Source organism: Perissodus microlepis, chromosome 5 (genome assembly GCF_051167445.1).
Source record: "Perissodus microlepis isolate ML-2025 ecotype Zambia chromosome 5, ASM5116744v1, whole genome shotgun sequence".
NCBI lineage: Eukaryota > Metazoa > Chordata > Actinopteri > Cichliformes > Cichlidae > Perissodus > Perissodus microlepis.
Window position 1 is genome coordinate 2628396 of NC_140465.1, and position 27914 is coordinate 2656309.

The window sequence follows — 27914 nt, forward strand, 5'->3', positions numbered from 1 at the left end:
GTCATTTTTTACATTTTAATATTTTTATTGATAAAATTACATTAAAAATATTTATTTATTCATTTATTTATTGTTTATTTATTTTACAGTGATTGGTACTTTACACAAAATATAACTATAAAATATAAATACAAATATATATATATATATGTTAACTTTTTGGATGGAAGACTATTTAAATTCTTATCTATAAAATGGTGAAAGTATTTTTTATAATATTAGGTATTGGAAAACATAACTTAAATAATCCTTTGGGTAATAATTAAACAAAGTATAGCCAAACAAAATAAGTTTAAATGTGATTTTCCAGCAGTCACAGGCAGTGTGCAAAACATATGCAGAGCAATGCACACTTGTCCAAAAATGCGCTTTATGTGATGTTATAATGATAATGGATTATTAATTAAATTAATCAAATTAAAACATTAATAGTGCATGGGGAAAAGTCCCAAATGGCATCCTGCAATTAGACATGGTTCTTTTTTTTTTGTTTGTTTGTTTTTTTACTTAAAATAACTTACCTCATTCTTCACATATCAGTGGGGCTGGTTCAGTGTCAGGAGTGTGGGTGTGAGGATACAACAGCCAAACAGAGGTTTGATCTGTTTGGCCTCGCAGCAGGTAGCAGATAAGTGATTTAGTACATGGGTATGCCTGTACCAATTACGTGTTGGCTAAAATAACTCAAACACGTTATTTTTTTGTTAGAAATTAAATATATTAGCTAATTAAGTCAAACAGTGTCTGTGGACTTTATTTGTTTCATTTCCCCCTGTCTCTTTTCTTTCTTTAAATACAGACTTCACTTTTAACTGAGCCATCCTAACGTCTTACTGCTCGGCATCAGCTAGGAGCAAGTGCACCTGGACCAAGCCAAACTGAAATAAAGAGGGTGGAGGCGAGGTCAGAGGCTGACTGGATATTGTTTGTTTCAAAAGAAAAAAAGAGAAAACGATGGCTAGTTGAGTGTTTTGTAGGACTCCTGTCAGTCATGAGCCCTTAGAATCGTCATCATTTTTCTCCCCCTTACCTTAGTTACTTTTAGTTAAATTTTTTGTGGGTTCTATTTTGAATTTACTTTTACTTCCCCATCCCTTGATATGTAAATTGAGTTCAGCACTTGTGCTTTTATACCCTCATGTAGCAAAATGGAGAAGAGAATCCATGTCAACTCCACACAGAAAGGCCCAGGCATTTTGGTGGATTTGAACTCAGGACCTTGTTACTGTGAGATAACAGTGCTAACCATCATGCTACCAAGCCATCCATACTTAACAAATGTAGGCAACATGATAACAACGCTTGACACAGAATTTTCTTTACATGTCTGTTCTTGACAGGTTAAGCTACAATAAATAGCAATAAGATAGACGTGGTGTGTGTATGCTTTTCTGCCTCTTATAACTCCAGTGATTTTCCTGTGATTTGAAACATTTTCCTCTTTACCGAACATTACTGGATTTTTAAGCTATTTGCTTTTATAGGTCACAATGTGTATTAATTAATTTTTAAGAAAGTAATTTTATTTTTATTTTTTTAAATGAGCAAACTTCATTTTGAACCGTAAGCATGTTGTATCAACTAAATGGCAATGCTGAGCGCTTCTACAAACACTGGTGAAAAAACAGGTCGCTCAAAGGAGCCAGCATTAAACTTCAAAATGTGACCCAAGTCTTCACTGTCTAAAAGCAATGTTTAATTAACAAACTGGACATTTGCTGATACTGGACCTGTCCGGGGTTTGTGCTCTTCAGAGTACGCACTTGGAGCACATGAGGTTGCCTGTTTGCAGTAAGCTCGCTTTCAGTCTTTGCTGGATTGTACTATTTGTACACTAACCACAATTGGTAAGCCTGGAGCTCGGTCACGTAATTTCATAGTAACAGCACATTCCTTGCCTGTATAACATTTGCATGGTTTTCAATGCAAAAGCTCAGTAGAATAAAAAAACACACATTTATAGCTTATTGTAAGAGAGTCTAAGGAACAAAAAGAAAAACAAGTTGCGAAGAAATGAATTAACAAGGTCTGACAATGTCATCTATTGTTAAGTATTCTCTGGAACTGTGACGTTAATGGGGTATAACTTCCTATCTTAAGCAGCACAATAACATAGGAAGTTAAGGGCAAGGAACATGGGTCTGGCTTTCATATAAGAATTTCACTAAATGACTTATCAGATCTGTGACACATACTCGCATAGCAGCCAGTATGTACGTACCAGGCTTGTTAGACTAACCACTTGAGCTTTGGCTGCTATCACACCAGGACTGTTTTATAAACAGGAACATAACACAATGAGGATTTATATTTTCCCAGTATAACATTTTCCTGGTGGACTGAAGTGTACACAGAAGACACAAGTGCCTTGAGATATTTGACTAAAGTTGAAACAAGAATTGTGAACTGCTTCTTGATTCTGCAAAAACAACATGCACAACTTCCTTTCCCACCAGAATATTTTGTAAAACACCTCTCTGTAGGAAGTAATATATTGTCTGCTTTATGGCAATAAATCGCTGTAGTATGGAGGATCTTTTTCCTTTGAGGTTACAAATCATCATGATTCTCCCATCTCAAGCATATATTTGAATGGATCTCCCCACTCTGAATCTGAAACTGAATATTATGATGTGGAAAGAAACCAAGAGACAAAAATTCCTCTTTCTGAATGTGTACTTTGTGTCTTTTGGTGTTTGAGAAGGATCCAAACAAACGAATGTTATTACAACAGATAAATATTACCATCTGGCAGATTTTTCCTGGGACATCATTTCTAATTCTGTAAGCAGAGTCTGGTAACAAAAACAGAAACCAGCCTGATGGATGTGTAGGAGAAGTTAGAGGTAGCAACAACATGATACAGCTGCAGCCAGAGACCACATGCCATAGGAGCACGTTCAGTGAGAGACTACGATTACCATAAAGCACCACTGAACGACACAGGAAATCATTCCTCCCTGTGGCCATCTCCCTGTACAACTCCTCCATCTAATGCACTGTAAACACTGCAATAGCTACATCTTTTTGCACACGCTCCTTTCTACTTGGTAATGTTGCTGTCTATTTTTCTTGATATTTATTTATAATCATATCTGTCAACCCTGGATATTTATTATTTGGTAATTTGTATATATTGTACTATTCCTTATATCCTGGCATAATGTATTGCTAATAGTCTAGTCTGTTTTTGTTTCTGTTTCTCTTTTTCTTAATGTTACTGTACTGGAGCAACTGTAACCCACATAATTTCCCTAGGGATTAATAAAGTATTCTTATTCTGATAGCAAATAAATTTGTCATGCAAATATTTTGGAAAATTAGAAATGGTCCACTTGTGACCTCGTTATATTGCTGCTTCACATTTTTGGTGTCTTTTTGGAACTTAAAATTCTTCCAGATTCAGACTATTTGTCATTTCTAAAAAGAAATCAGCTCAGATGGGTTCAACCCTTGCGATCCAGATTTGGATAAGGGTGTAAGAAAATGTATGGTTATGTATAAAGCATACTCAATACATTTGAATATGAATTTGTTTGATGTACACTTAAAACAGTAAAGACGACACATTGATGAGCTTGTATTAGTGTTAATCATCTCCACTTCTAACTTTTACATATATTTATATGGCCTGTTTAACAGAAAGTTAAATAGACCAAAGTGAAGTCCTGACTCTTTGTGAGAGAGGGCAGCTGGTTCTGCTATGATCTAGTCTGACTTTTTAGTTAGATTACGTAAATGAATAAATTCACTGTAATTGCATATAGTTAATGAGCTAATAATCAACATCAGGATATGTGGGGCATGGTTTTGTATAATATCATTAACTGTTGCTGTCTCTGTGGTAACAAGCAACTGCCATCAGATTAAATTTTAATGAATTATTTTTTATTTTTGTATGTTTAACAAGTTTAAAATGTCTTGTTAATCGTTACTTCTTGTTATATTTTATTCAGTTATAAATCTAATAAAAATTTAATTTATTGTCATTATAGTCTCTGTGAATTCATTTTTATTAGTAGTAGTACAGTTCTGATCAAAAATTTAAGATCACTTGAAAAATGGCCAAAAATCATATTTTGCATGGTTGAATCTTAACAAGGTTCCAAGTCGAGCTTCAACATGCAAAAAGAAGAAATAGGAGTGAGACAAAACATTGTTTGAGCATGCAATTTACTGGAAACAAAGCTTTTCGGAAGGGTGGCACAGTTGCCCCTCCGTTGATCCTCCTTGGGCTCTCGCCCTCTGGGGGGCCTCTGGATGTCTGGGGCCTGGATCTCCTCCATGCCTGCTTCATGCTCTGGGGGACGGGACTATGGCTCCCCACACCCTCTAGCAGATCGTTACATTGAGAAACCTTTTGAATACAAGTGCGCATGTCCACACAGGTGTGCACACAGGTGTACACACGAGTGCTCACAAAAGATTTTAATAAAGATTTAGATTTTTATAGATCTGTGCTCTAAACTTTTTAGGATACATTTTTCAGAGATGCATCTTCACTCAGACAGCACAGGTACATATGGGAAAGCTTTAAAAGGAAACATTCAATTCTAGATTTACAATTCACCACCTGTTGTTATAAATCTACCATTTATAACAATAGCTTAGAACATGGATTCACCAATCTAAACTTCATGTGATTAGGTGAAAATGGATAAAATTGAAAACGAACAATCTAAAGTATCTATTTTATAAGAACAATTTACAGTAGCAGGTTTAATTTATATATTGGGATGTAAAACTGTTATTATATAAATTACAGTGTAATTAGCCATCAATGGTTTTTAACCACAACACCACTTTACAGCAGTTTTATAAGCAGAATTGTCTCAAAATAAATTACAATACACTCAGAAGTATAAAACTTATGAGACTTTGCAGTTCGTCTTTAAGAAAAGTGTTGTTTAAAGCAACCCCCTTACTATTTCTACTTATGGGACTTATAGTATCCTTTGTTTAATCCACATTTGACACATCAAAACAAAACTTAACAATTCTAAACATGTTTGGATACTGAGTGAAAATCTCATTAAGAAATGTGAAAGATAGAAATATTAGCTGTTCTCCTATTGGACAATAAACAATCCACACAAACCAATCCTCAAGATAACAGAGGAAGTAACAACTTGCCAGTTCACTGAGCAGTCTGTGAACAGCCAAGTGTTCAGGGCTCTTCAAGCATGATGCAGCTATCCAGAGAGATATAGACACATTAGATAAAGCTGTTTAGTGGGAAGTAGATTTGCATGAATTATTAACAATGGTTAAATGTGTGAACATGAAATTGACTTGGATAAATAGAGAGAGGAAGGTTGTATGTTGGTGATGGATGCTAAGTTTGATCCATAAACTGATGATTGAGCACTCAAAGCACTTTGAGCACTTTGTTGCCATCTGATAGTGTGTCAAATCAAGGCAGTAGGTCCAACTCAAGTGTATCATCCACTTCATCTGCACATCTCAGGGCAGATGACTGCCTTGCTCGCACGTCAACATATGCTCAAAGAAAAACACTCTCTTGAAGAATAGGAGGAGCAATTGAGGAGAAAGAAAGAACAACTTCAAGCAGATATGAGCAGTTTGAAGCAGCTATATCTGCAATTGTTGAAAAAGTGAATGTGCTGAGAACTGGATCCACTGTGAATTAACTTGTATGTCGGCCCATCAGCAAAGTCTCTCTTCACTGCCCAAAAGAGAGATTCAAACCTTTGATGGCGATCCTTTACATTTTTAGGATTTTATGTGTTTATTTGAACAGGTCATAGAAGCAAAGACTGTCGATGCTGGCGACTGCCTGCATTATCTTGCACAGTACACCAAGGGGCAGCCCAATGAACTTGTTAAAAATGGACATGTGATTGCATCTGCTTATTGAATAAAGTTCACTCATGGCCACTGATTAAATCAGAAGACGGAAAGGCTCTTCAGGCATACTGTTTGTTCTTACATGTTTCCTTCCTTGAGGTTCAAGCTAAAATTGCTACAGATCCTATCTTTGGAAATCTATTTGATGTTCCAGCAACACAGCTAACAGCCAAGGGCAGTGATGGAGGGAGACGTTCTCCACATCCAAGGGCTAAAGGAAGTAGTTTTGGCACAACTGTCTCTGATGTTGAGAGAAAGAATCAAACAGGGGCTCAAGATCATCACAGTACTGCGAAGGCTTGTTTGCTCATTTGCCAGAAATTAAGGCCAGTGTGGAGATTTTGATTGGCATGAATATACACAGAGCTCTAGAACATTTGGAGGTCATCTGGAGTGTAGGTGATGTCAGTAGTTTCTGCTGTTACACTGGACAAGCTATGGAAACAGCAGTTCAAGATGGACTTTCCTGAGAGCAGCCATGATGAGCAGATGGGACTGTCAAAGGAAGACTAAAAGTTCCTGGAGTTGGCCAGCAAGACAGCGGCCTTGAGTGATGGGCACTAGAGTATTGTCCTACCAAGGGGAAGATGCGGGTTGTTTGACTGTCTAGCATCATTCCAGGGTTTTTCTCTTAACGCGCAGCTCCTGAGTGGTCCTGACTTAACAAATGATTTGGTTGGCGTGCTGACAAGGTTCAGGAAAGAGGCTGTTGTTTTGATGTCTAACACTGAAGCTATGTTTTACCAGGTGCATGTGCATGTGAATATACTGCCCTACTGAGATTTTTCTAGTGGTCTGGTGGTGGCTTAAATCAGATCATGCAAGAGTACAGGATGTGTGTTCATTTGTTTGGGGCAATGTCCTCTCCAAACTATGCTAACTATGCCCTGCGGAAATGCACAGAGGACAACAAAGCATACTTTAGCCAGCAGGTGATTGACATCATTCCATAGTTTTTATGTGGACGACTGCCTTGCTTCAATAGGCAATAAGAGGAAGCCATCTCTCTTAACTCAAATCTCAGAGACATCTGCGCCAAGGGCGGCTTTCAGTTAACAAAGTGGATAAGTAATAGCCACAGCGTTCTGGCAGTGATACCTGAGGAGGAGAGAGCAAAGAAGGTTAAGGACCGAGACCTGGGTTGTGACCACCTGTTGAGCCAGCATTGGGAGTGTGGTGGTGCCTACAGTCAGATGTGTTTAAGTTCTGCATGTCCATCCCAAACAGACCATTGACCCTGAGAGGGATCCTATCCACAGTAAGCTCCTTTTATGATCCTCTGGGGTTCCTTGCTCCTGTCATCTGCACAGCCAAAAGGATCCTTCAAGATCCTTCAATCAGCAGTTGCTCAAGAGTGGAAAAGCTGGATGGAAGAATTACACCTGTTAGACAACATCAGCATCAGGTGATGTTTAAAAATTCCTGATTTATGAGAGACCACCACTGCTCAGTTGCACCACTTTGCAGATGCGAGTGGGAAGGGGTATGGCGCTGTTACCTCACTGCTACTGCACAACAGTCGTTCGCAGATACTCAGTTCCTTCATAATGGGAAAGTCCAGGGTGGCACCTTTAAAACCAGTCATAATCCCCGAGCATGGAATGTGGAAGTGGTAGCAGCAGTTCATATGGCTAGAAGGGAGGAGGGAGCTAAGACTACTTCTCCTAAACTCAGTGTTTTGGACAGAGAGCACCGCAGTGTTGAAATATATAAATAACGAGACTTCCTGGTTCTGTGTTTTTGTGGCGAAGTGAGTGTCAGAGATCCTCAAGGCTTCTAGGGCCTCCCAATTGAGGTATGTGAACACAACACATAACTCGGCAGACCTTGCTTTCAGACGTATGAGACTTTTCTACATGACACTGAATGGATATCTGATCCTGCATTGCTTACACAGCCAGAGAACGACTGGCCTGTGAATCCAGAGAATTTGCAAGAACTTCCACATGAAGACCCTGAAGTCAAGGTGTCTGCTACTATCGATGCAAGCAGATGATGTTGATCGTCCTCTGACCCTTTTGATCAGTCATACCTCATCCTGGACTCATCTTATCAGGGTGATGGGTTAGATTTTGAGGTTCAAGACATTGTTTTTGCATTGCAGGAAGAACAAGACACAAGTCCAGTCTGCATCTGATACAACTCAGTCTGAAGGTGTTCATCATAGGGTTGAGTTCTACAACGGCTTTCTTTCATTGGGAGAGACTGAGGATGCTGAGATGCAAATAATCAAGTTCTGTCAGAGGAAAATATATGCAGAAGAAATTTCCTGCCTCCAAAGGGGAGAGAGTGTGAAACAAAGCACTCACATATATGAGTTGAATCCTGTTTTGGAGGACTATGTGCTGCAGGTTGGTAGATGTCTCAGTAGGGCAATGGAAAAAAAATTCAAAGCACCCTGTCATAATCGCTAAAGATCTTCACATTTCTAATCTCATTCTACAGCATATTCATAAAGAGGTCATGGTGGAAGGAACCACATACTCTTGAAGCTGCATCAGAAATACTGGATTCCTAGTGCTGGTACTTTGATTAGAAACATTATGTCGAAGGTAGAACGTTTCATGGAGTTGCAGGCCAGCAGCAGATGGGTGGCTTGCCCGAAAGCAGATTTGACCAACTTTGTGGAAGCAGACACGAGCTATGGAAGAAAATCAGGAAAAGATCTCTGATACGCTGTCTTTGAAGGGAGTGAAATGGCTCTTTAGTCCTCCAACTGGATCGCATCATGGCGGAGCATGGGAGTGGTTGAGTCGTTCTGTCAGAAAGATTCTTAATTTCACCCTGCAGACACAGCATTTGGACGAAGAAGGACTCCAAACTGCTCTTCGTGAAGTGTAGTCCATCCTCAACAGTAGACCCATTACACTGGAATCCACTGATCCAAATGATTTGGAATCCTTAACACCAAACCACCTCCTCCTTCTCAAATCCAACCCGTGTTTACCCGTCTGTTCCAGAAAGGTAATCTCTTAACGATGGAGACAGGTCTAATATATATCTCACCTGTTTTGGAAAAGATGGATTAAAGAATACTTGCCACAACTTCAACAGCGCCAGAAATGGGGAAGGATTAAATGCAACTTTTTTCCTGGAGATGTGGTCCTCATAGTTAATGACTCTGCAACTTGTGGTTCCTGGATTATTGGCAGAGTCACAGGAGCTGTGCCAGAGAAAAAGGAGCTTGTATGTCAGGTCTGGATTAAGACCCCAACCAGCCATGTGTGCAGACCCGTCACAAAGATATGCCGTCTTCAGGAGACCTTTGACCCATGATGATGACAATTTTGACACAGCGTGACATAACTTACTTTGATTTGACTTTAACACTAAGAGAGATACATCACAGACTGACTATATTTAGGCTATGTGCTGGTAACCTCTGGCCTATGACTGACTGACCATGTGTGGACAGAAGAAGAGAAGAAAAGAAAAGAAAAAACGACTTCGGTGGACTTTTTGAGCATGTTATGTTGTCTAACTGGGTGTCTGTGATGTGATGTGTACGTCTTGAGTTATGGTGTCCAATATGTAATTATTACAGTACTGATGCAGGCAACAGTACTGATTAGTTGCCGGAATGTGGTTGATAGGCATAGCTTTGGGTGTTGGTGTGAAGTGGGTGATGGGGGAAGTCGACTGTTGCTGACCGCTCAAGCCTGGAGTGTTGTCATCACTGTTGTTTTGGATGGATTTTAACAATTTTTGATACCATATAAAGAAGTCTTAAATTGAAACTGAATTGCATTACATTGGCCTCTAGTATCACTGTATGGAATCTGGAATCTTCCCATCCACCTGTTAGTGACCCTCCATCTGAATTATTAATATTAATATTAACAAACTAGCAGGTGGAGAAGGCCCCTACTGGCTCATATCTATGGGGGTGATTTCTGCTAATAACGCCCATTGTATAGACTGATAACATCCGAAGTGCATAGGGATAAATCGCAACTGCTGAAACTTTTTGGAATAGGGTTTGCAGATATTTTTTTTCTTTGAGTACTACAAAGAAAACAGATTTCACTACTTGGGTAACACAGTGATACAACTGTTAGCAATGTCACCTGAAAAACATATTATGACATTACCTTTGCCAACCACATCAGTGACAATGGTGAATATGAGCTGATTTTTCCACAGGTTACTCATCAGAAACATTTTATATTTTATATTAGTATCTGGTCTTCTCTGTTATCTTTTTTAATGACAGTCCTTGTGACTGTCAGTCAAAAGGAAAGTGAAGTTTGAAGTCACTGAATTTATCCTTTTCTCTGTTGCAAACTCATTGTCAATTCTGCCATCTGCTGACATACAACAGCAACTGGAGAAAAACTCTTTGCTGCTTATACTGAATGGGGTACACTGTACTGAAGTCCCTCTATTTAACATAGACATGCACTGTGAAAAGCACTGTTTTTCATAACTAGATAAATAGCTTAGAACATAATTATAGCATACTTGTTAATGGTAATAAGCAGGTACATTAACAAATTCTACATTTTCAGGTCAAATTATCACTCGGGCAAAGATAGGCAACTATCCATGTTCCCCAAAGAACCATATCATAAAAATTAGCACTCATTAAAATATAGCATAGATAATGCAAAGCTTGAATGGGTAGTAGAAGCTCAACAAGGGGCTGCATTCTCCAATCTCCATTCTTGTCACATCTTAGAACTCGGAAAATAACTCCAAGTCATGCCACTTTAAGAAATCCTTTCAGAGTGCATGTATTAGTACGTATCATGTATTAGTACACGACATTACCAAAAACCTTCTTTTTCTACTGATTTTGAAATGAATGCCCAGATCGAAAACCCTTTGTGCCAATTTCTGTTTTTTCTTAACTTTTCTACATAAGTAAACGCCACTTGTTCTGATTAATTAATAATTTCAGGAAATAGTAAAAAAAAAAAAAAAGAGAACCATATATGTGGTCCAAAACCTAAGTTAACCATTTTGAATGTTTGTGATTCTTACCTAAGAAGTTAAGGCTATACAACATGTCTCTTTCACCCACTTACACAAGCAGTTTTTTCTTCTTTTTCTGTTTAAGTGCTTTCTGTTTAACAGTAGTACCACTTGGGTTTAGTACCTTAACCAAGGATTTTTGGCATGAGTTGGCTAAGTGAACCACCAACCTTCCAAATTTGTAGATGATCTGCTGTATCAGGTCAAGAAAAATTCCCTTTTAACAGGAAGAAACCTCCAGGAGAACCAGGTCTTCTGCTGCAACCAGTTGGGAGTGAGGGAAGGAAGACAGGACAAAAGACGTGTTATGGAAGCGAGCCAGAGATTGTGATACAACATACAAGAGAAGGGCTGAAATGAAAGAATGAAAGACCTATAAAAAGGACACAGGCTTTTCAAATCCTAAATAAATTAATACAGAAAGCGCTTCTTTTATGTATAAATGAAATTGAGTATGTATGACTTATGACTGAAGAAACAATAAACAGTAAACCACTAACACTAGTAGACTTTACCACTAATAATAACTTTATCATTGTTCTAATATTGTTAAAATACTTTATAAATACTTTATAACATATAAACCGTTAATGACAATTAGAAAACCTAATTACGTATTAGTATGTCCACATACCGTCACCAAAGCCTGTACAAATGACAACAGGTCAACAACGTCATTACGTCACCCAGCGTTACTTCAGCCAGCCAAAGCTGTGAAGTAGTTCGAGGCGCTCTCGTTCTATCCTGACCGCCTAATAGAGAAGCTTTATTTTCTTTCGATAGTGAAAACACCAGCAAAGAACGGAAGCGAAATAACGGGAAGAAGAACACAGACTGTGCGCTTCTGTTCAGAAACCCGGCAACCATGGGAGCTGTTCTGGGGGCATTTTCTTTTGCAAGCTGGGTAAGGTCTAATGCTGCGACTCAGAAGTGAGGTTTTTACAAGCACCTTGATTTAAAGTGATGAGAAATGTAAGGTGTCGTAACAACCTGAAGCTTAGACAGCAACAGGTAGTAGGCTAGTGCTAAAGAACATGGACACACTCAGTTAGCTGCTATATTAATTCCCGTTGTGTTCTGTGATCTGGCTCAGGTTTGTTAAAACAGTTATGGCTTCGGTAACGTTCAGCTACGCTGTATTTTGATTTTATCTGCAGAAATCTGAGAATTCCCCTGAAGTAGCTGCCGCGTGAGGAGCAGTTCAGATATACGGCACAACAGATAGTTAATCCCAACCCACTTGGTCATCTGCTGGCATGTGATTAACTGGATTAGTTGCGCTTTGTTACATTATAATAAGAACACAACAAGCGTCGTATTTAGAAATGTCAGTAGATGAAACGTAGAGAATGAAAACAGTATCTTTTTATATAAGGCAAGAGAGGAATAGCACTACATGGATACGCAATTAGGACTAGAGCAAATACCACAAATATATCTTGTAATAAAGCATTCAGTTTTTCACAGAGCTGTATTATCTGTCAATTTAACAACTTCATTTATACAAAAAGACAGACACAAGTAAAACTAGAAAAAACGGTATTAACAGTATATTTTCTGTCTGGGTTTATTTATGGTTGAGATCATGATGAGGCATGGCCAACCATTTTCAGGCTGTATGTTTTCTGGCAGACATTGTCAAGGCCAGTCTGCAGAAGAACTAAGCTGACCTTGTCTGGCTGGCATATTTGTTGACAATCTTCTAAGTATCGTTATCACTTGACTCCACGTCTGGTATTAGTGTATATGAGAGTCCAGGCAGTGGTAGCAATATACATTTTACATAACGCTAAACAAATATTCTCGTGGCATATTTTCAAAGCTTTAGAATCAATGTAGCTAAAGTATATATTTGAGGAGGAGTCGCTGTGACAAATTCCTGCCCACAGGCCTGCTGGGTCTGACCACAAACACCACATGCTGCCTTTCTTAAATAGCTGCCCCAGTTTTAACAGTCTTTCCTGGGGGTTTTACTGCAACTGATAGCTCATTAAATGAAAGTGAATACTGAAATTTTGATACATTTAGGTACACATATTACCATACTATAGTTTGATACAACATCACACATGATTCTGTAGCTCTAACTGTTAATGTATATTGAATGTATAATGAATATTCTCCAGAAAAGCCTTAAAGACACTGCATGCCCATAGAGGGCATACAGTGTCTTTAATTCAAGAGGTAGAATAGACCACTTGCATAAAGTTATTGGCGCACATGTTGGCAAAGTGTGTCTCCTCTGTCCTCATAACATTTAAAGCATGTTCCCACTGTGGTCCAAATTAATGTGCCTTTACCACAAGGTAACTGTGGTCCAGTAGTTTCCAGTGAGTAAACCACATTTGCTTCCTCCACTTTATCTTTCTCATACAAATTATGTATCTTAATACAAATTAAAAAAAAACTGGTCTTGTCAAGGGGACCATTTGACAAAGCTTTTTGAACTTGCCATTCAAAAGTCTCTTTTCTTTATCACTTTCTGCTCACCATACATATTGTTACTGCTGCGTCACTTGCAGACATCCTGAACTACGAAAGTGGCCAAAGTCACATACTGTGCGTGAATTCCTCTGTGCATTAATTGTGCATCAAAAAAGAAATTAAATAAATACATATATACATATAATATAATATATATTTGCAGCATCTATTCTGGCAGTCAGCATGCTGGTTGCCTGATCCCTACTGATATGCTATTGTGGTACAACTTGTCATATTTGTTCCATCCAGCATGAAAGTTGATTGAAGTAGCATTTTCTTTCATTTCATTTCATTTGTGATTAAGAATTTTATGCTAACAAGTATTCTATTTGTGTATACCTTTTACCTTTTACCTTAATCTTAAAGTGTATATTTGTTTCTTACTCTTCTTATATTTATTGTTTGTCTTTTGCACTGAATGGAACTGGAGCCTCGTTGTCTCGTCTCTCTATATACTTTACTGTATATAGCACAGATGACAATAAAGTTTACTTTAACTTTGACCACAATAAATACAACATACAACAATATACCATTCAGAAATGTTTTTTTATTAGCCTCTGCTTAAATAAGGGGCTTTACAGGACTGCTTGAATTTCTTTTTGTCATATTTTAACTAGCCAGTACTCAAACACTTTTCATGTGTCTGTTCAAAATTGCAGGTTCTGATTCAATGTCATGGTAGGAAGGGGTATTTAAAACTTCAGGCTTTTGTCTTTAATATTTTTTGAGACCTAACTTCAGATTTCAAAGTGTGGAAAAACATGCTGGAAGTGGGTCAATAGACATTTTTCAATAAATTTATATCTTGAAATAGATTTGATATATGAAGATGTCGGCCCACCCTTTGCAGCTATAACAGCTTCAGATATTGCCAGGCAGGCGGGCAGCATAGACACTCAAGTTTGTGAATGCGATAACTTAAGAAGGAAGTCACCAAGGACTTTCAAATCAATACTATAGGTGCATCTACTAGGAGGCTGCGGGGTACCACTGGTGCTTGCCAATATTTTTAAAATCTGTGTTACTATCCATACATGTGTGGAGAGAGACAGAAACATGTTACTGTTTGCAAATATTTGATAATCATAAGAAAAAGAGCCCAGCCTGTTGTTCTTATAATATTATGTTCATATTAAATGAACAGTAACTGTAACATTAGTTAGTGACTAGGCAGGCCCAATGACTTTTATCTGTTTCTCATATAAACAGGTTTAAGTGGCTCATCTTTAAGTACCAGCTAGAAGTCTTAATATCCTTCTGTTCAGTACAGTCAGAGAAGCCAAGGTAGTGTTTGAACTATAGTACTTTTAATTAACATTCAAGCTCACTCATGTGCAAGAAAATTCATTTATGTATGTATTAGTTACCAAACACCAGCTTTCCCCCGACAGCTCACTCCTCGTCTTGCCTAGCAAACTAAGAATATTGATTTACTCATTATCTTAGAAATCACACATTTAACTTACAGAAAAAATGAGACAATGAGGCCTCAGGTTCCATGTGTCAGTTAGTCCAGTTTACTGCAGAATACTTTACTCTGTCAGTTTGCAACAGTTTGGAAACACTCAGTGCTTCTGCTTTATTTGCAGTTCCAGAAAAGAGATACATACAAGTTTCTCCATGACAGCAGCTGCCAATAAAAGCTTTCATCATTAATTATATTCAGGCAGGGGAATACAGGACATGGGAAGGACTGCTGCAAACTCATTAGGATTAACTAAGTAATTTTCACAATAAGAGTGAAGGAAATGTCGGGTAATAAGCAAACTTGTGACAACTTTTTAACCTGCAGAAAAAAAACTTAACGAGGGATAATTTGTTTAAAGTCTCAGAACCACACAAGCCAATCTGCTTCATATGTCCTCAAGCCTGATGGCAATAAAGTAGTCACTTTATGACACAACATATCAGATGGCACAGTGGTCAAAATACAGAGTGCTCTCAGTGCAAAGTAGTTTTTCTCTGAATGTCATTGTCTCTAATTGCCAGTGCTGTGCTGAGTCATTGAGTGTTACTCAATGAGACGTTACAGTAGACTGTGTACAGCATAACAGTACAAACATCAAGATCAGTCTATACTGGCAGTTCAATAGTTGAAAATCTAAAATAAATGATTGAAATATTTTTCTAAGTCACTAAAATGTGTTGTGTGTGCTTGTTGTCAGTACTGGAATTTAAAAAACAAAAATCCAAAGGTTTAGTAAAGTGCATCAATGCGGTAAATGTTTGATTAAGAACATGTATATGTTGTGTTCTCACATTGATCGCTTACATCTTTCCTTACACATATCCCTGGATGTTCCACTTTTGCTTCAAGTGTGATTTTTTTATTGATCCTCCAGGTGCCGTGCCTGTGCAGCAGTGCTACGTGCCTGATGTGTAGCTGCTGTCCGAGCATCAGAAACTCCACGGTGACCAGGATCATCTATGCCTTTATAATGCTGATAGGCACCATCGTTGCCTGCATCATGCTGTCACCGGGTGTGGATCGGCAGCTCAAAAGGGTAGGAGTTGACCATAAAAATACCATAAGATAGACATTTACATTCACAATAAAGTTTACATTATTTAAAGTTAAAATAAAATTATAATGGTTGAAACTGGTGCATAACTGATGCAAAAAATGAGCATTCATGCAAAGCCACCATGAGATTTATAACACGTGCACCAGCACAATTTGTTTCTCGTTTAAAACAATCGTTGACAATTGTTTAAAAATGGATAAATAAAAAGTGATGCTGACATAACAATGTTGTTTCCTCTGAGACATTAACTGTGATTCAAGTAAAGTTTGTAATCAAAGTTCATATGAAAAAAGAAAAAGAAGAAAACAAGTGGAAGTCAAGGAGCAGATGACATGTCAGCCCCAGATAACACAGTCCAATCCAGATTCATAGCTCCCAAGAAATAATACCAAGAAATTAGAATATGTGATAAGTGATGACATCCAGCAATAACAGAAGCTATTTTAATGAAAGGTAAAATCATTTAAGATAAGAAAAACTTGAATATGTATAAACCGAAGCAATTAAATTAAATATCAATCTGTCAATCCTTTCCGTGTCCGGGCCGGGTGAGGTTTCCCGTGTTGGGTCAAATTAAGCCGCAGGCTCCACACAGTATTTTCTTTCTTTAATTGCATTTTTTTTCTATTTAATTCTGAGCATTTTTTTAGCTTATGGTGTTTTGGAAAATAAATAGTCAATAATAATAATAACTATAATAATAATAGTACTTTACACTTTATTTACTGTTAGTAAAAAGTTAGGATTAAAGTGGAGATGATGATAATTTTGATGAAAGCCAAACCGCATGTCAGCACAAGTCCAGGCCTCAAACCATCTCCATCAAGAGTGCTGTGCGTAAACAGATGTCTACAAACCTCAGTGTACTAAAGCAATTTCATAAAGATGAAAGAGCCAAATTTTCTCCTTATCAATGTCAGAGACAGATAAAATCTTGTAGAAAACCTATTACATTATTGCTGCTAAAGACCTGAGACTGGAATAGAGACTTTGTTTTATTTACTTCTGACTGTAAAATAAGCTCGATCATCACAACCCTAACCCTAACACCATAGCCCTAACCGGCCCCTTCTCGGAGTAGACATCAGCAGGTTTTTCTCCAAGTCTCAAAGCTTTGACATCATAACAATCTGATTGTTCACATGCAATCTTGATCCTGGACAAAGACTATTATGCTGAACCAGTAACAACAATATCATGAGGATATATCAAATATACCATAAAAGACAAACACAAAATTCCCAGCTGTGTATATATTGTCTGAGTCTCTCTGTTCTTTGTCATGTTGTTGTCATTTGTTCCCTTCGAGCTATGTTTCTTTCCTAGTGCTTAGTTTGTTCCTAGTTTCTACCTAGTCTCAATTTTTGAACTTTGTTCCCTGAATTACGGCAATAAAGCTTCCTGTTGAGTTTAGCTCTGGTTGCGAGAACAAATAAAATTTGAATCATTGGTGAAAAAAAACAGTAACATCCTTCCTACAGGAGCTAAGTACAGCAACTGGTGATATTTATTTAGATGGCTTCTCTCTAATTGATGTCTTTGAACTAACTTTAATAATTACTTTCACCATGCCATCAGCATGTCATTTCAGTGAGGAGAGATCATTAGAAGGAAAGTGGAAATGATGTAAAGCTTAGATTAGAAAAAGGTTCTTGTTGTTTTCATTAGTTATGTTTTCATTAGTTATACTTCTTAACAAATCAGAATCTGCAAAACGTACTTAGAAGGTCGCACTTTAGAAATTTTGAAATCATAATCAGCTAAGAAAAGTTCAGGTGGTGTATCCGTACTTCTTATGACCTCAGACAGTGGACTCTTTGTACCTGTCCTGCTAAATCAGTGCAGGATTCAGTACTGTTGACTATAAGATTATACGAGACAGCATGGACCACACTGTTGGATATAAAGGAAATACACTGAACTGCTTTGAACCATGTATATCTAATAGATTACAGTTTGTTCAAGTAAACAGGGTGCCTTCTTCACATAACAAAGTTAGTAATGGAGTTCCACAGGGTTCTGTGCTAGGACCAATACTTTTTTATACGTGCTTGAGGCAGTATTATTAGAAAACATGACATACATTTGACCTGTAATTTTCTTCTACTAAATTCTGATAAAATTCAGGTTATTGTATTTAGTATTAAAAATCTTAGAAAACATTGTGTCTAATCAGACACGTATTTCAAAGGTGGCTCTTCTTTACACTCTCTTAAAAGCCTCATATGCATATAAAAATCTCGTCTGGATGTACAGAAAACAAGGGTCTTTCTCTGATTTTCTGTAGATCCCAGGCTTTTGTGAGGATGGGGCAGGTTCGTCTGTCCGTGGTCTACAGGCAGATGTCAAGTGTGAGATGTTTGTGGGGTACCAAGCAGTTTACCGTATATGCTTTGGAATGAGTATGTGGTTCTTGGGGTTCTCCGTTCTCATGATAAACATAAAGAACAGCAGAGATCCACGTGCTGCTATCCACAATGGGTAAGTACTGCAGTAAAGCTAGCAAGATGTAAATATTTTTACCAGCACAGTCCTACCAATCCTAAGGTTCAGTTTTAGACTTTTTTAAACCATAGCAGGTACATAAACACAAAGCAGCCATAGATTATTTGCATTTAAATATCGCATTTCCAGGCCTTCACTGTGTTTGCACTCTAGTCCACCTTGGCTCTTTAACACTGTGAGGTTGTAAAATGTAAATTATACAAGATGTGTTTTAGCAGAAGACCTTTGTTTTTTAGTTTACAAAGTTTTAAAAATGCAACAATAAATATTTATCATAGCTGTCCGATGTCATTCTAGCACATATATAATGTCCATTATCATATTTGGCTGTAAAGGTCTTATTTGGTTTTATTTTGGTCTCACCAGCAGTGTGTATTTCAAGTTTAAGTGTAAGGTCAGCATAACATAAAAAAAGTAATAGTAATAAATTCTAATAAATTCACTAAATAAGTATTAAATAAATACATGTGTGATGCACATTCATATCAAAATCAAAGTGTGTTTGGACCTTTCAGGGTAACTGATTGGACTCTGGATATACAGCGGCTTGCAAAAGTATTCGGCCCCCTTGAACTTTCCCACATTTTGTCCCATTACAGCCACAAACATGAATCAATTTTATTGGAATTCCACGTGAAAGACCAACACAAAGTGGTGCACACGTGAGAAGTGGAACGAAAATCATACATGATTCCAAACATTTTTTACAAATAAATAACTGAAAAGTGGGGTGTGTGTAATTATTCAGCCCCCTGAGTCGATACTTTGTAGAACCACCTTTTGCTGCAATTACAGCTGCCAGTCTTTTAGGGTCTGTCTCTACCAGCTTTGCACATCTAGAGACTGAAATCTTTGCCCATTCTTCTTTGCAAAACAGCTCCAGCTCAGTCAGATTAGATGGACAGCGTTTGTGAACAGCAGTTTTCAGATCTTGCTACAGATTCTCGATTGGATTTAGATCTGGACTTTGACTGGGCCATTCTAACACATGGATATGTTTTGTTTTAAACCACTCCATTGTTGCCCTGGCTTTATGTTTAGGGTCGTTGATGCTGGAAGGGGAACCTCCGCCCCAGTCTCAAGTCTTTTGCAGACTCCAAGAGGTTTTCTTCCAAGATTGCCCTGTATTTGGCTCCATCCATCTTCCCATCAACTCTGACCAGCTTCCCTGTCCCTGCTGAAGAGAAGCCCCCCCAGAGCATGATGCTGCCACCACCATATCTGACAGTGGGGATGGTGTGTTCAGAGTGATGTGCAGTGTTAGTTTTCCACCACACATAGCGTTTTGCATTTTGGCCAAAAAGTTCCATTTTGGTCTCATCTGACCAGAGCAGCTTCTTCCACATGTTTGCTGTGTCCCCCACATGGCTTGTGGCAAACTGCAAACGGGACTTCTTATGTTTTTCTGTTAACAATGGCTTTCTTCTTGCCGCTGTTCCATAAAGGCCAACTCTGTGCAGTGCACGACTAATAGTTGTCCTATGGACAGATTCCCCCACCTGAGCTGTAGATCTCTGCAGCTCATCCAGAGTCACCGTGGGCCTCTTGGCTGCATTTCTGATCAGCGCTCTCCTTGTTCGGCCTGTGAGTTTAGGTGGACGGCCTTGTCTTGGTAGGTTTACAGTTGTGCCATACTCCTTCCATTTCTGAATGATTGCTTGAACAGTGCTCCGTGGGATGTTCGAGGCTTGGGAAATCTTTTTGTAGCCTAAGCCTGCTTTAAATTTCTCAATAACTTTATCCCTGACCTGTCTGGTGTGTTCTTTGGACTTCATGGTGTTGTTGCTCCCAATATTCTCTTAGACAACCTCTGAGGCCGTCACAGAGCAGCTGACATTAGATTACACACAGGTGCACTCTATTTAGTCATTAGCACTCATCAGGCAACGTCTATGGGCAACTGACTGCACTCAGACCAAAGGGGGCTGAATAATTACGCACACCCCACTTTGCAGTTATTTATTTGTAAAAAATGTTTGGAATCATGTATGATTTTCATTCCACTTCTCACGTGTGCACCACTTTGTGTTGGTCTTTCATGTGGAATTCCAATAACATTGATTCATGTTTGTGGCTGTAATGTGACAAAATGTGGAAAAGTTCAAGGGGGCGAATACTTTTGCAAGCCACTGTGAAAGCAGATGAGATATTTGATTGAGACAGTTTTCCTGAGACTTATGACAGTAACAATTTGTTTCAGATTTTGGTTCTTTAAGTTTGCTGCCTTGGTGGCAATTACAGTTGGTGCCTTTTACATCCCTGAAGGGCCTTTCACCTACAGTAAGAATTTGTATTTAAAATCCTTGATAACTCAGATCTCTTTTACACACAGATTTGTTAGTTTGTATGAAAGACGAGTAGTTCAATTACTTGTGTATTTGTGTTGTCGCAGTATGGTTTGTCATAGGCTCTGGTGGAGCCTTCTTTTTCATTGTGATTCAACTGGTCCTGCTGGTGGACTTTGCCCACTCCTGGAATGAGTCCTGGGTTGACAAGATGGAGAATGGCAACTCCAGAGGCTGGTATGCAGGTCAGTGACTCTGGCCCAGTTACATGCTGTATTCATCTTCTAAATACTGTTACATAAGCGAGCACTTACTCTGAAATTTTTTTTTTTTTAAAAAGCATACATGTAGCACACACAGATTTCACAAATCTACTTTCAAATCAGTTTTTTGGTTTCAGCTTTGAACTGTTTCTACCTTGTATTTTTAGCTCTACTGGCTGTCACGATCCTGAACTACATCCTGTCATTAACAGCTGTTGCGCTGTTCTTTGTCTTCTACACGAAACCCAATGAATGCTTCATCAACAAATTCTTCATCAGCTTCAACATGTTGCTCTGCATCGTTGCCTCTGTTGTCTCAGTCCTGCCAAAAGTCCAGGTGTGAATACACGGCATGTCTGCGATGCACAGATAAACATAAAACAAAAACAAGACACACTATTCTAAGCACTGAAGATTCTGCTTTGTGTTTGCAAATGTTTGTGCTACTAGCATCATGTCATGATGAGCATCTATAGTAGCATCTACATGGAATTGATGCTAAGGCCCCTTTGCTGAGTTTGACAGTGTAAAACGGAAAGACAGAATAAACCTGAAAATGGTTGGATATCGCTCTCTTAATTCTGTTATTTCAAAACATTATGACTGTGTTTTGTAGCAGCTTGGTTTAGTTTTGCTATATGAGATAATATTGAAAAGTAAACATAGCTCTTTTGATAACATTTCTACCAGCTATTTTTGTGCAAAACTAACTGAACCGTGTTAATGCAATAATAAAATAATATCAGATGGGAATAAAAACATTATTTAAGTCTAAATTTTAATTCTAATAAATGTACTCAGGTTGAATTAATCAATTAGAACAAGAAAAACTAGAAAAAGAAGGAAAATGAAAAAATTGCTGTATTTTCTTTGCCTCAAAACAGAAACATGAGTACAGTCAGGGGTTAAGGTGAGATTCAGCGGGCAGGGAACCCTAAAATCAGTTTTACAGATGGTGACAAAAAGCACAATTCACTCAATGTACTGTGATCAGCTGACCTGCTGCTCAAAAAAAAAGAAAACGCAACCCACTTAAACTGCCCACTATGGCACACGACTGCGCCTCTTTGTTCTCTTTTATGCGATATCCCCTGGTGATTAATGCACGAACATGATTACCTTTCATTTTTTACTGTTTAGGCTTAAAATTGATGTGTGAAGGCCAGTGATGTGAAATGATAGCTTCCTTCAAATGCGTTAAACCAAAAGTAACAAGCCTGTTTTGAAAATGTAAGTAGTAGAAAGTACAGATAGTAAAAAGTTATCAGGAAAAAAAACATTCATGTTAGAGTTTAGCAGAACAGGTTTCCCCAAGCTACCCACAAACATTCCCACTGTTGCTGGCCTTTTTTAACCATCTAGATATTTTCTAAATAATAAACAAAGGTTAATTTTTGTGTTCGGAGTGCTTAAACAGTAAACACAGGATTATGACTTCTTTTTATATAATACATATGTACAGTTTCAGTTCAAACCTGTGGGAAGTAAATACTTGGCACTGATAAATCTTATCTGTGTATTTGCAGGAGTCTCAACCTCATTCAGGTCTACTACAGTCTTCTTTCATCACCTTGTACACTATGTTTCTAACCTGGTCTGCCATGACCAATGAGCCTGGTGAGACTGTTTATATTGTCTGGGAATTTCAATAGACTCAAACAATCCTTTATCTGTATATATTTATGTACTTCTCCATTTATTTCAAATAAAAGATCTTTTTGTCTCATAACCTTAAGATTTATTGCTTTTTAGAAAAGCTTTGGGTTATTTTGTTCAAATTGCACCTAAGCTAACACAGCATGATGTAGTTAATTATTATTCCATAAGGTATTTATACATGAAGTATTGCAATTTTAAGTACTATTTTCAAGTTAATTTCACAGAGCTCTTAAAAACACATCAGTTGTGCACCACATGTAATGATATAGAGTATGTCTCCAAATATGTCTGTGTCAGTTTGTGTACATTCAAATATTGTGTTTGTTTTTGAAAGTATTTTTTAATTATTATTGTTATTGTTTGTTTTGCTGATCTCAGACCGGGAATGCAACCCCAGCCTGTTGAGTATCTTCCAGCAGATCGCAGCCCCGACCCCGGGCCCTACAGAGACCGAGAACCAGACAGCCACCATGGCAATGATTACCACAATCACTGGGACAGAAAAACCTGCCTTTACATCTCCATACCTGCAGTGGTGGGATGCTCAGAGTGTTGTGGGCCTCATTATATTTATCTTGTGCATCCTGTATTCCAGGTAACATTGTAAATGTTGTGTAAAGCGCTTTGAGTGCTTTGTTAGAGTAGAAAAGCGCTATATAAGAACCCGTCTGTTTGACCTCTTTTTACTGTAGACTGCAGTGTTAATGAGCATTAAAAAACATGCTTACAGACTGATGCAAAAAAATGATTTTGATCTCTGTAGCCAGTTTCCTCCATCATAAGCCAAAGACTTTTCTAGTCTTTGGCTTAAAAATTTCAACACTGTGCTGTTATTGGTGTAGAGTACTGTTGTAATTACTAGTTATGGTTCCTCACCTGGTGAAGGGTTAACCATTTCTAAGCCTTCCTTGTTAATGTGAACTGTGTTTGTGTCCGTTATTTTTTTATACTGTGATCCTAATACTTGCTTTTCTTTCTTTTTGGTCAGTTCATTCATCTCTGTTTTGATTCCAGCATTCGTTCATCCAGCAACAGCCAGGTTAACAAGCTAACTATGGCATCCAAAGATTCAGTCATCCTCGCTGAGGGGGGCAGCACAGCAGAACTGTCAGAGGAGTCGACAGGGCCCAGACGGGTGGAGGACAATGAGCGGGACATGGTCCAGTACAGCTACTCCTTTTTTCATTTCATGCTTTTCTTGGCCTCACTTTACATCATGATGACCCTCACTAACTGGTACAGGTCAGTGTCTCCCTTCTCTTTTAGCACAACATCTAAAGTGTAGTTTGAAGTGTTTGGGTGGTCAATAATCCTACAATATATATATGTGAATGGTAGTTTATTTCATTTCCTTTTTATACAGTGTGTGAAAAAGTGTTTGCCCCCTTCCTGGTTTGCTATTTTTTTGTATGTTTGTCAGACTTAAATGTTTCAGAGCATCAGACAAATTAAAATGATGGCCCTGTGTGAAAGAGTAATTGCCCCCTAAACCTGATAACTGGTTGGGACCATTAGCAGCAACAACTGCAATCAAGTGTATGCAATAACTGGCAATGAGTCTTTTACAGCGCTGGGGAAGAATTTTGGCCTGCACATCTTTGCAGAACTGTTGTAATTCAGCCACATTGGAGGGTTTTGGAAGGAAGCTGGTTTGGAAACATATTTGGTGATGCTTCATCCTCTGCATTGCGTTTGTGTGCTAGCAGTGTCCAAGCATTCTTCTTCTTTTCTTTTTCTTTTTTCAAGAGCTCACAAAAGCATTCTGGGGGTCTTTTGTGAGCTCTTGGATGAGTTGTCGCTGCATCCTTGGGGTAATTTTAAACAGACAGCCACTCCTGGGAAGCTTCACCGCTGTTCCATGTTTTTGCCATTTGTGCCATTTGGCTCTCACTGTGGTTCACTGGAGTCCCACAGCCTTAAAAATGGCTTCATAACCTTTTCCACACTGAAATATCTCAATTACTTTGATTCTCAGTTCTCCTGAATTTCCTTGGATCTTTATTTTAAAACCTTTATTTAAAAAACTGCATATTATTGTCAAATATTTACATTTGTTTGATGATGTGAAACATTTAAGTGTGGCAAACACTGTTTCATGCGATTGTATCCATTCAGATGCATGAACCAGACTGACAGAAACTAAACAACAGAAGGGATAAATGCTATATGAAGCAATGCATTCAAAATAGGTTATAAACCAAAACGGGGTGTTTTTGCATCCAATTATTTTTGTGTCAGAGGGAGACGTGTTATGACACAAATGTTATGGTTGACCATGAGAGTCACAGTCTGGCACTAACATAACCCAGAAAATGGTTTAAATATCCAGAATTGCCCTTTATTGGTGTCTGCGGCTGGTATTATTCGGTCAAGTAGTACCAAGAAGAATGAGGACAACAATGGTCTACTGAATTTGCATATCAGTTTCATCTTTTGTTTTGAACTCTTTTTTGATTATGATCTAGTTTTCTGTGCAGCTGTCAGTCCATTGTGCTTTTATTTATATTAGGAAATTCATAACTCATTGTTAAAACTGTAATTGGTCCCACAATGTTTCATTAGGGGTTTAATGGCACCATATAAGCCAAGCAAAGGCATTTCCTACTGTATAATTGATATGCTGACTTTATTTTTCTGAGGTGCAGTCTTGCAGCTAAGAGATTTTGTGATTTCTGCTTGAACAAGTTAAGGAATTTCCTTCTTAAAGTAGCTTTCTCAGTTTTTTATAAATATATTTATTGCATTTTTTTGTTCTGACAGCCCTAATACAGACTACACCATAACGAGCAAGTGGCCAGCAGTATGGGTGAAAATCACCTCCAGCTGGGTTTGTTTGGCTTTGTACACATGGACACTGGTGGCCCCCATGGTCTTCACCAACCGAGATTTCAGCTGATCAGCCAGTCTCCACAGCGTGCTCTTATTTTTTGTCTGTTTTTACATTAAATTTGTCAATAATGCTACTGTCAAGATGGACTCAGGTTTTACACTTTTAGATGGATTCTGACTGAGTTGATTGTGTATGCTTCCAAAGTGCCCGAACAGTTGCGTCAGATAAAGATTTTTACTGTAGTGATTTCACACCAGTCACATCACTAACAATAGCAATATATTGTTGTATTTTTGTACTTGGGTAATTTTCTGGTTAGAGCAAACCTTTTGGATTTTTGTTATTTTAAGTCAGCTAGATTTTTCTTTATCTTCTTCTTCCTCTTTTTTTTTTGCTGTAACACCAATTTATGGTGAATGCTTAGTTGAAAAAAAAAAAAATTCTCAACATCATGGAGTTACACCCATGACTTATTGTGGAGCTGGGGTGAACTGCATTCACTACGAAGAGGATGTAGTTGGCTGTTCAACCTTCATATGCCTTATATGTCTGAAAAATGTTAGAATATTAGATAACTAGGGAGTATGTACATGAATGTCGCAGACATAACTGCAATATGACCAAAATCAGCTCAAGTTTCTGCCAAATGTAAACGGACCTGCAGGTCCATCAGACCTGAAGATGTCAGGTGGTTTAAAAATGTCCTTAGAACAAAGAGATACAGGCACACCTCTGAATAGCCTAGAATATCTTTAGTATTTATTTTGATTATTGTTGTAAGAATGTGTTTCTGTAATTTTAAAAAGATTTAAATTTTTAAGAAAAGGACTCTATAACTGAATAATTACAGATGTTTGAGAATAAAAAATCTGAGCATTTGCCTTGTGTTCCAGATTTACCCAGTGTGGTTAATAAGTTATGAATTCTCTGTAATGCATCTGCAGTTTGTGATTATACTGACCTACTATATAATCATTTGCTTTGCTTTGACTCAGAGATTCAGTGTGCTCATCTATGTCACAGACAGGAAAAAAAGCATTCTGAAAGTCATCAAGTCAGAATTGGTTCCACACTTTTTTGTGTTACTAACTAAATGTTAATATTTTCCAAGGACCACTGTTTTAAAAAAATTTTGGCAAAGCTGTGTACTTTGAACCTTTGTTATAACTCTCAGCAATGTGCTGTAAATGAATAAAGGCACATCTGGAGCTTTCTGTGTGCTTTTGTTTTACGTTTGATTGTTACGACATAAATACTAGTAAAATATTCAATCCAAGTGTCTCATCTTATATTGGTGAGACACTTGGATATAAGCAGCACCAATACAGGACGCTCAATTATTAAGTGTTAACTTACTGCTTTGCAGTGTGCCAGAGAGCAGTAATTCCTTCAAATCAGTTTGATACACCAGTACAATACCAGTAAAATACTAATCTTTCTGAGAAATAAACATTTAAAACCTGGTACAAATAAGTACAGATAACTGTTTTAATCTCTATGGACACTTTTCATAACAACTATGGCTTAATCTTTTTTTAACCAAATGGATGATACGTTAAATTGACAGGGCGCGTGCACAAGCAGCGCCCGGCAGTCTTACGTTTTTATCTGAAGGGATGTCAAATGCTATCATTCTTCTGTAAAGTAAATTTACCTACGGGTATAAGTAAAGTAACCTTAACCTTAAATCAGTGGCAGATTGGCACTGATTTAACAGAGCAAGGCCACTGCCTCTTCTTTCACCACTCTGAGATCAGCTACAGTTTCCACTTGTGCGGAAAGACATCCAGCAAATAAACAAGCTTCAGAGATTTATCATTGTGACAGATGAGTTTCCTCATACCTTGGTGATATGGAAAAGATGGCATGTGAAGAGGTTGTAAATAACTCCTTTTATTAGCAATGATGGACACGATGATGGAGAGGGGACACCAGCGCTGACCATCTGTCTAATAAAACAGGCAAATCCAGGCTCAGCAGCACTTTCAGAGTAGCATCTATATAAAATTAATAATAATTTAACATTTCTGCATCCAGCAAGAAGATATCTTTTCATCTATAGTAACTAAAGTATAGTTACCTTCTTGTGACGTATAGGACACAGGAGTATTAGGTTATTGTGTACATGTTGGTAAGCTGTCTTGTGGCAACTGATGAACTGAAACAAATGAGTGTACTGTGTGTGCAACAGCGCGACGAACATTACCTGTCCTTTTATTAACTGCACAGGGTGTCATGGGTCTGTAGCTCTGTCCACCGTTTTAGGGAACATATTTCATTTTAAAGTAAGTTACAGGGCATTTCCCTGCTTTACCTTACCTGATCACGGGCAGGGCGTAGGTGTTGATAACCCGGATCTTGTTCTTACCGTTCAGCTGACTCCTCAGGACTTGCCTGACCCTCTGCAGGTACTTCGTGGTTGCAACTTTCCTAGCAGCTTCTTCGTGGTTGCCATTTGCCTGTGGGATTCCCAGGTACTTTTAGCTGCCCTTGATGTCTGCAATGTTGCCTTCTATTT

The 27914-nt window shown here is 38.1% G+C and overlaps 1 protein-coding gene across 1 annotated transcript; it reads left to right on the forward strand.

The window, feature by feature from the left end:
* The first annotated feature begins 11513 nt into the window (after positions 1-11513).
* serinc3 (serine incorporator 3) lies at positions 11514-26604 on the forward strand. Its single transcript, XM_084927377.1, has 10 exons — positions 11514-11746; positions 15672-15833; positions 18142-18335; positions 20560-20639; positions 20752-20889; positions 21075-21244; positions 22434-22524; positions 22945-23161; positions 23581-23808; positions 25327-26604. Exons 1-10 carry the CDS (start codon positions 11708-11710, stop codon positions 25460-25462), a joined length of 1455 nt encoding a protein of 484 aa, XP_084783503.1. The 5' UTR covers positions 11514-11707; the 3' UTR covers positions 25463-26604.
* The last annotated feature ends 1310 nt before the right edge of the window (positions 26605-27914 follow it).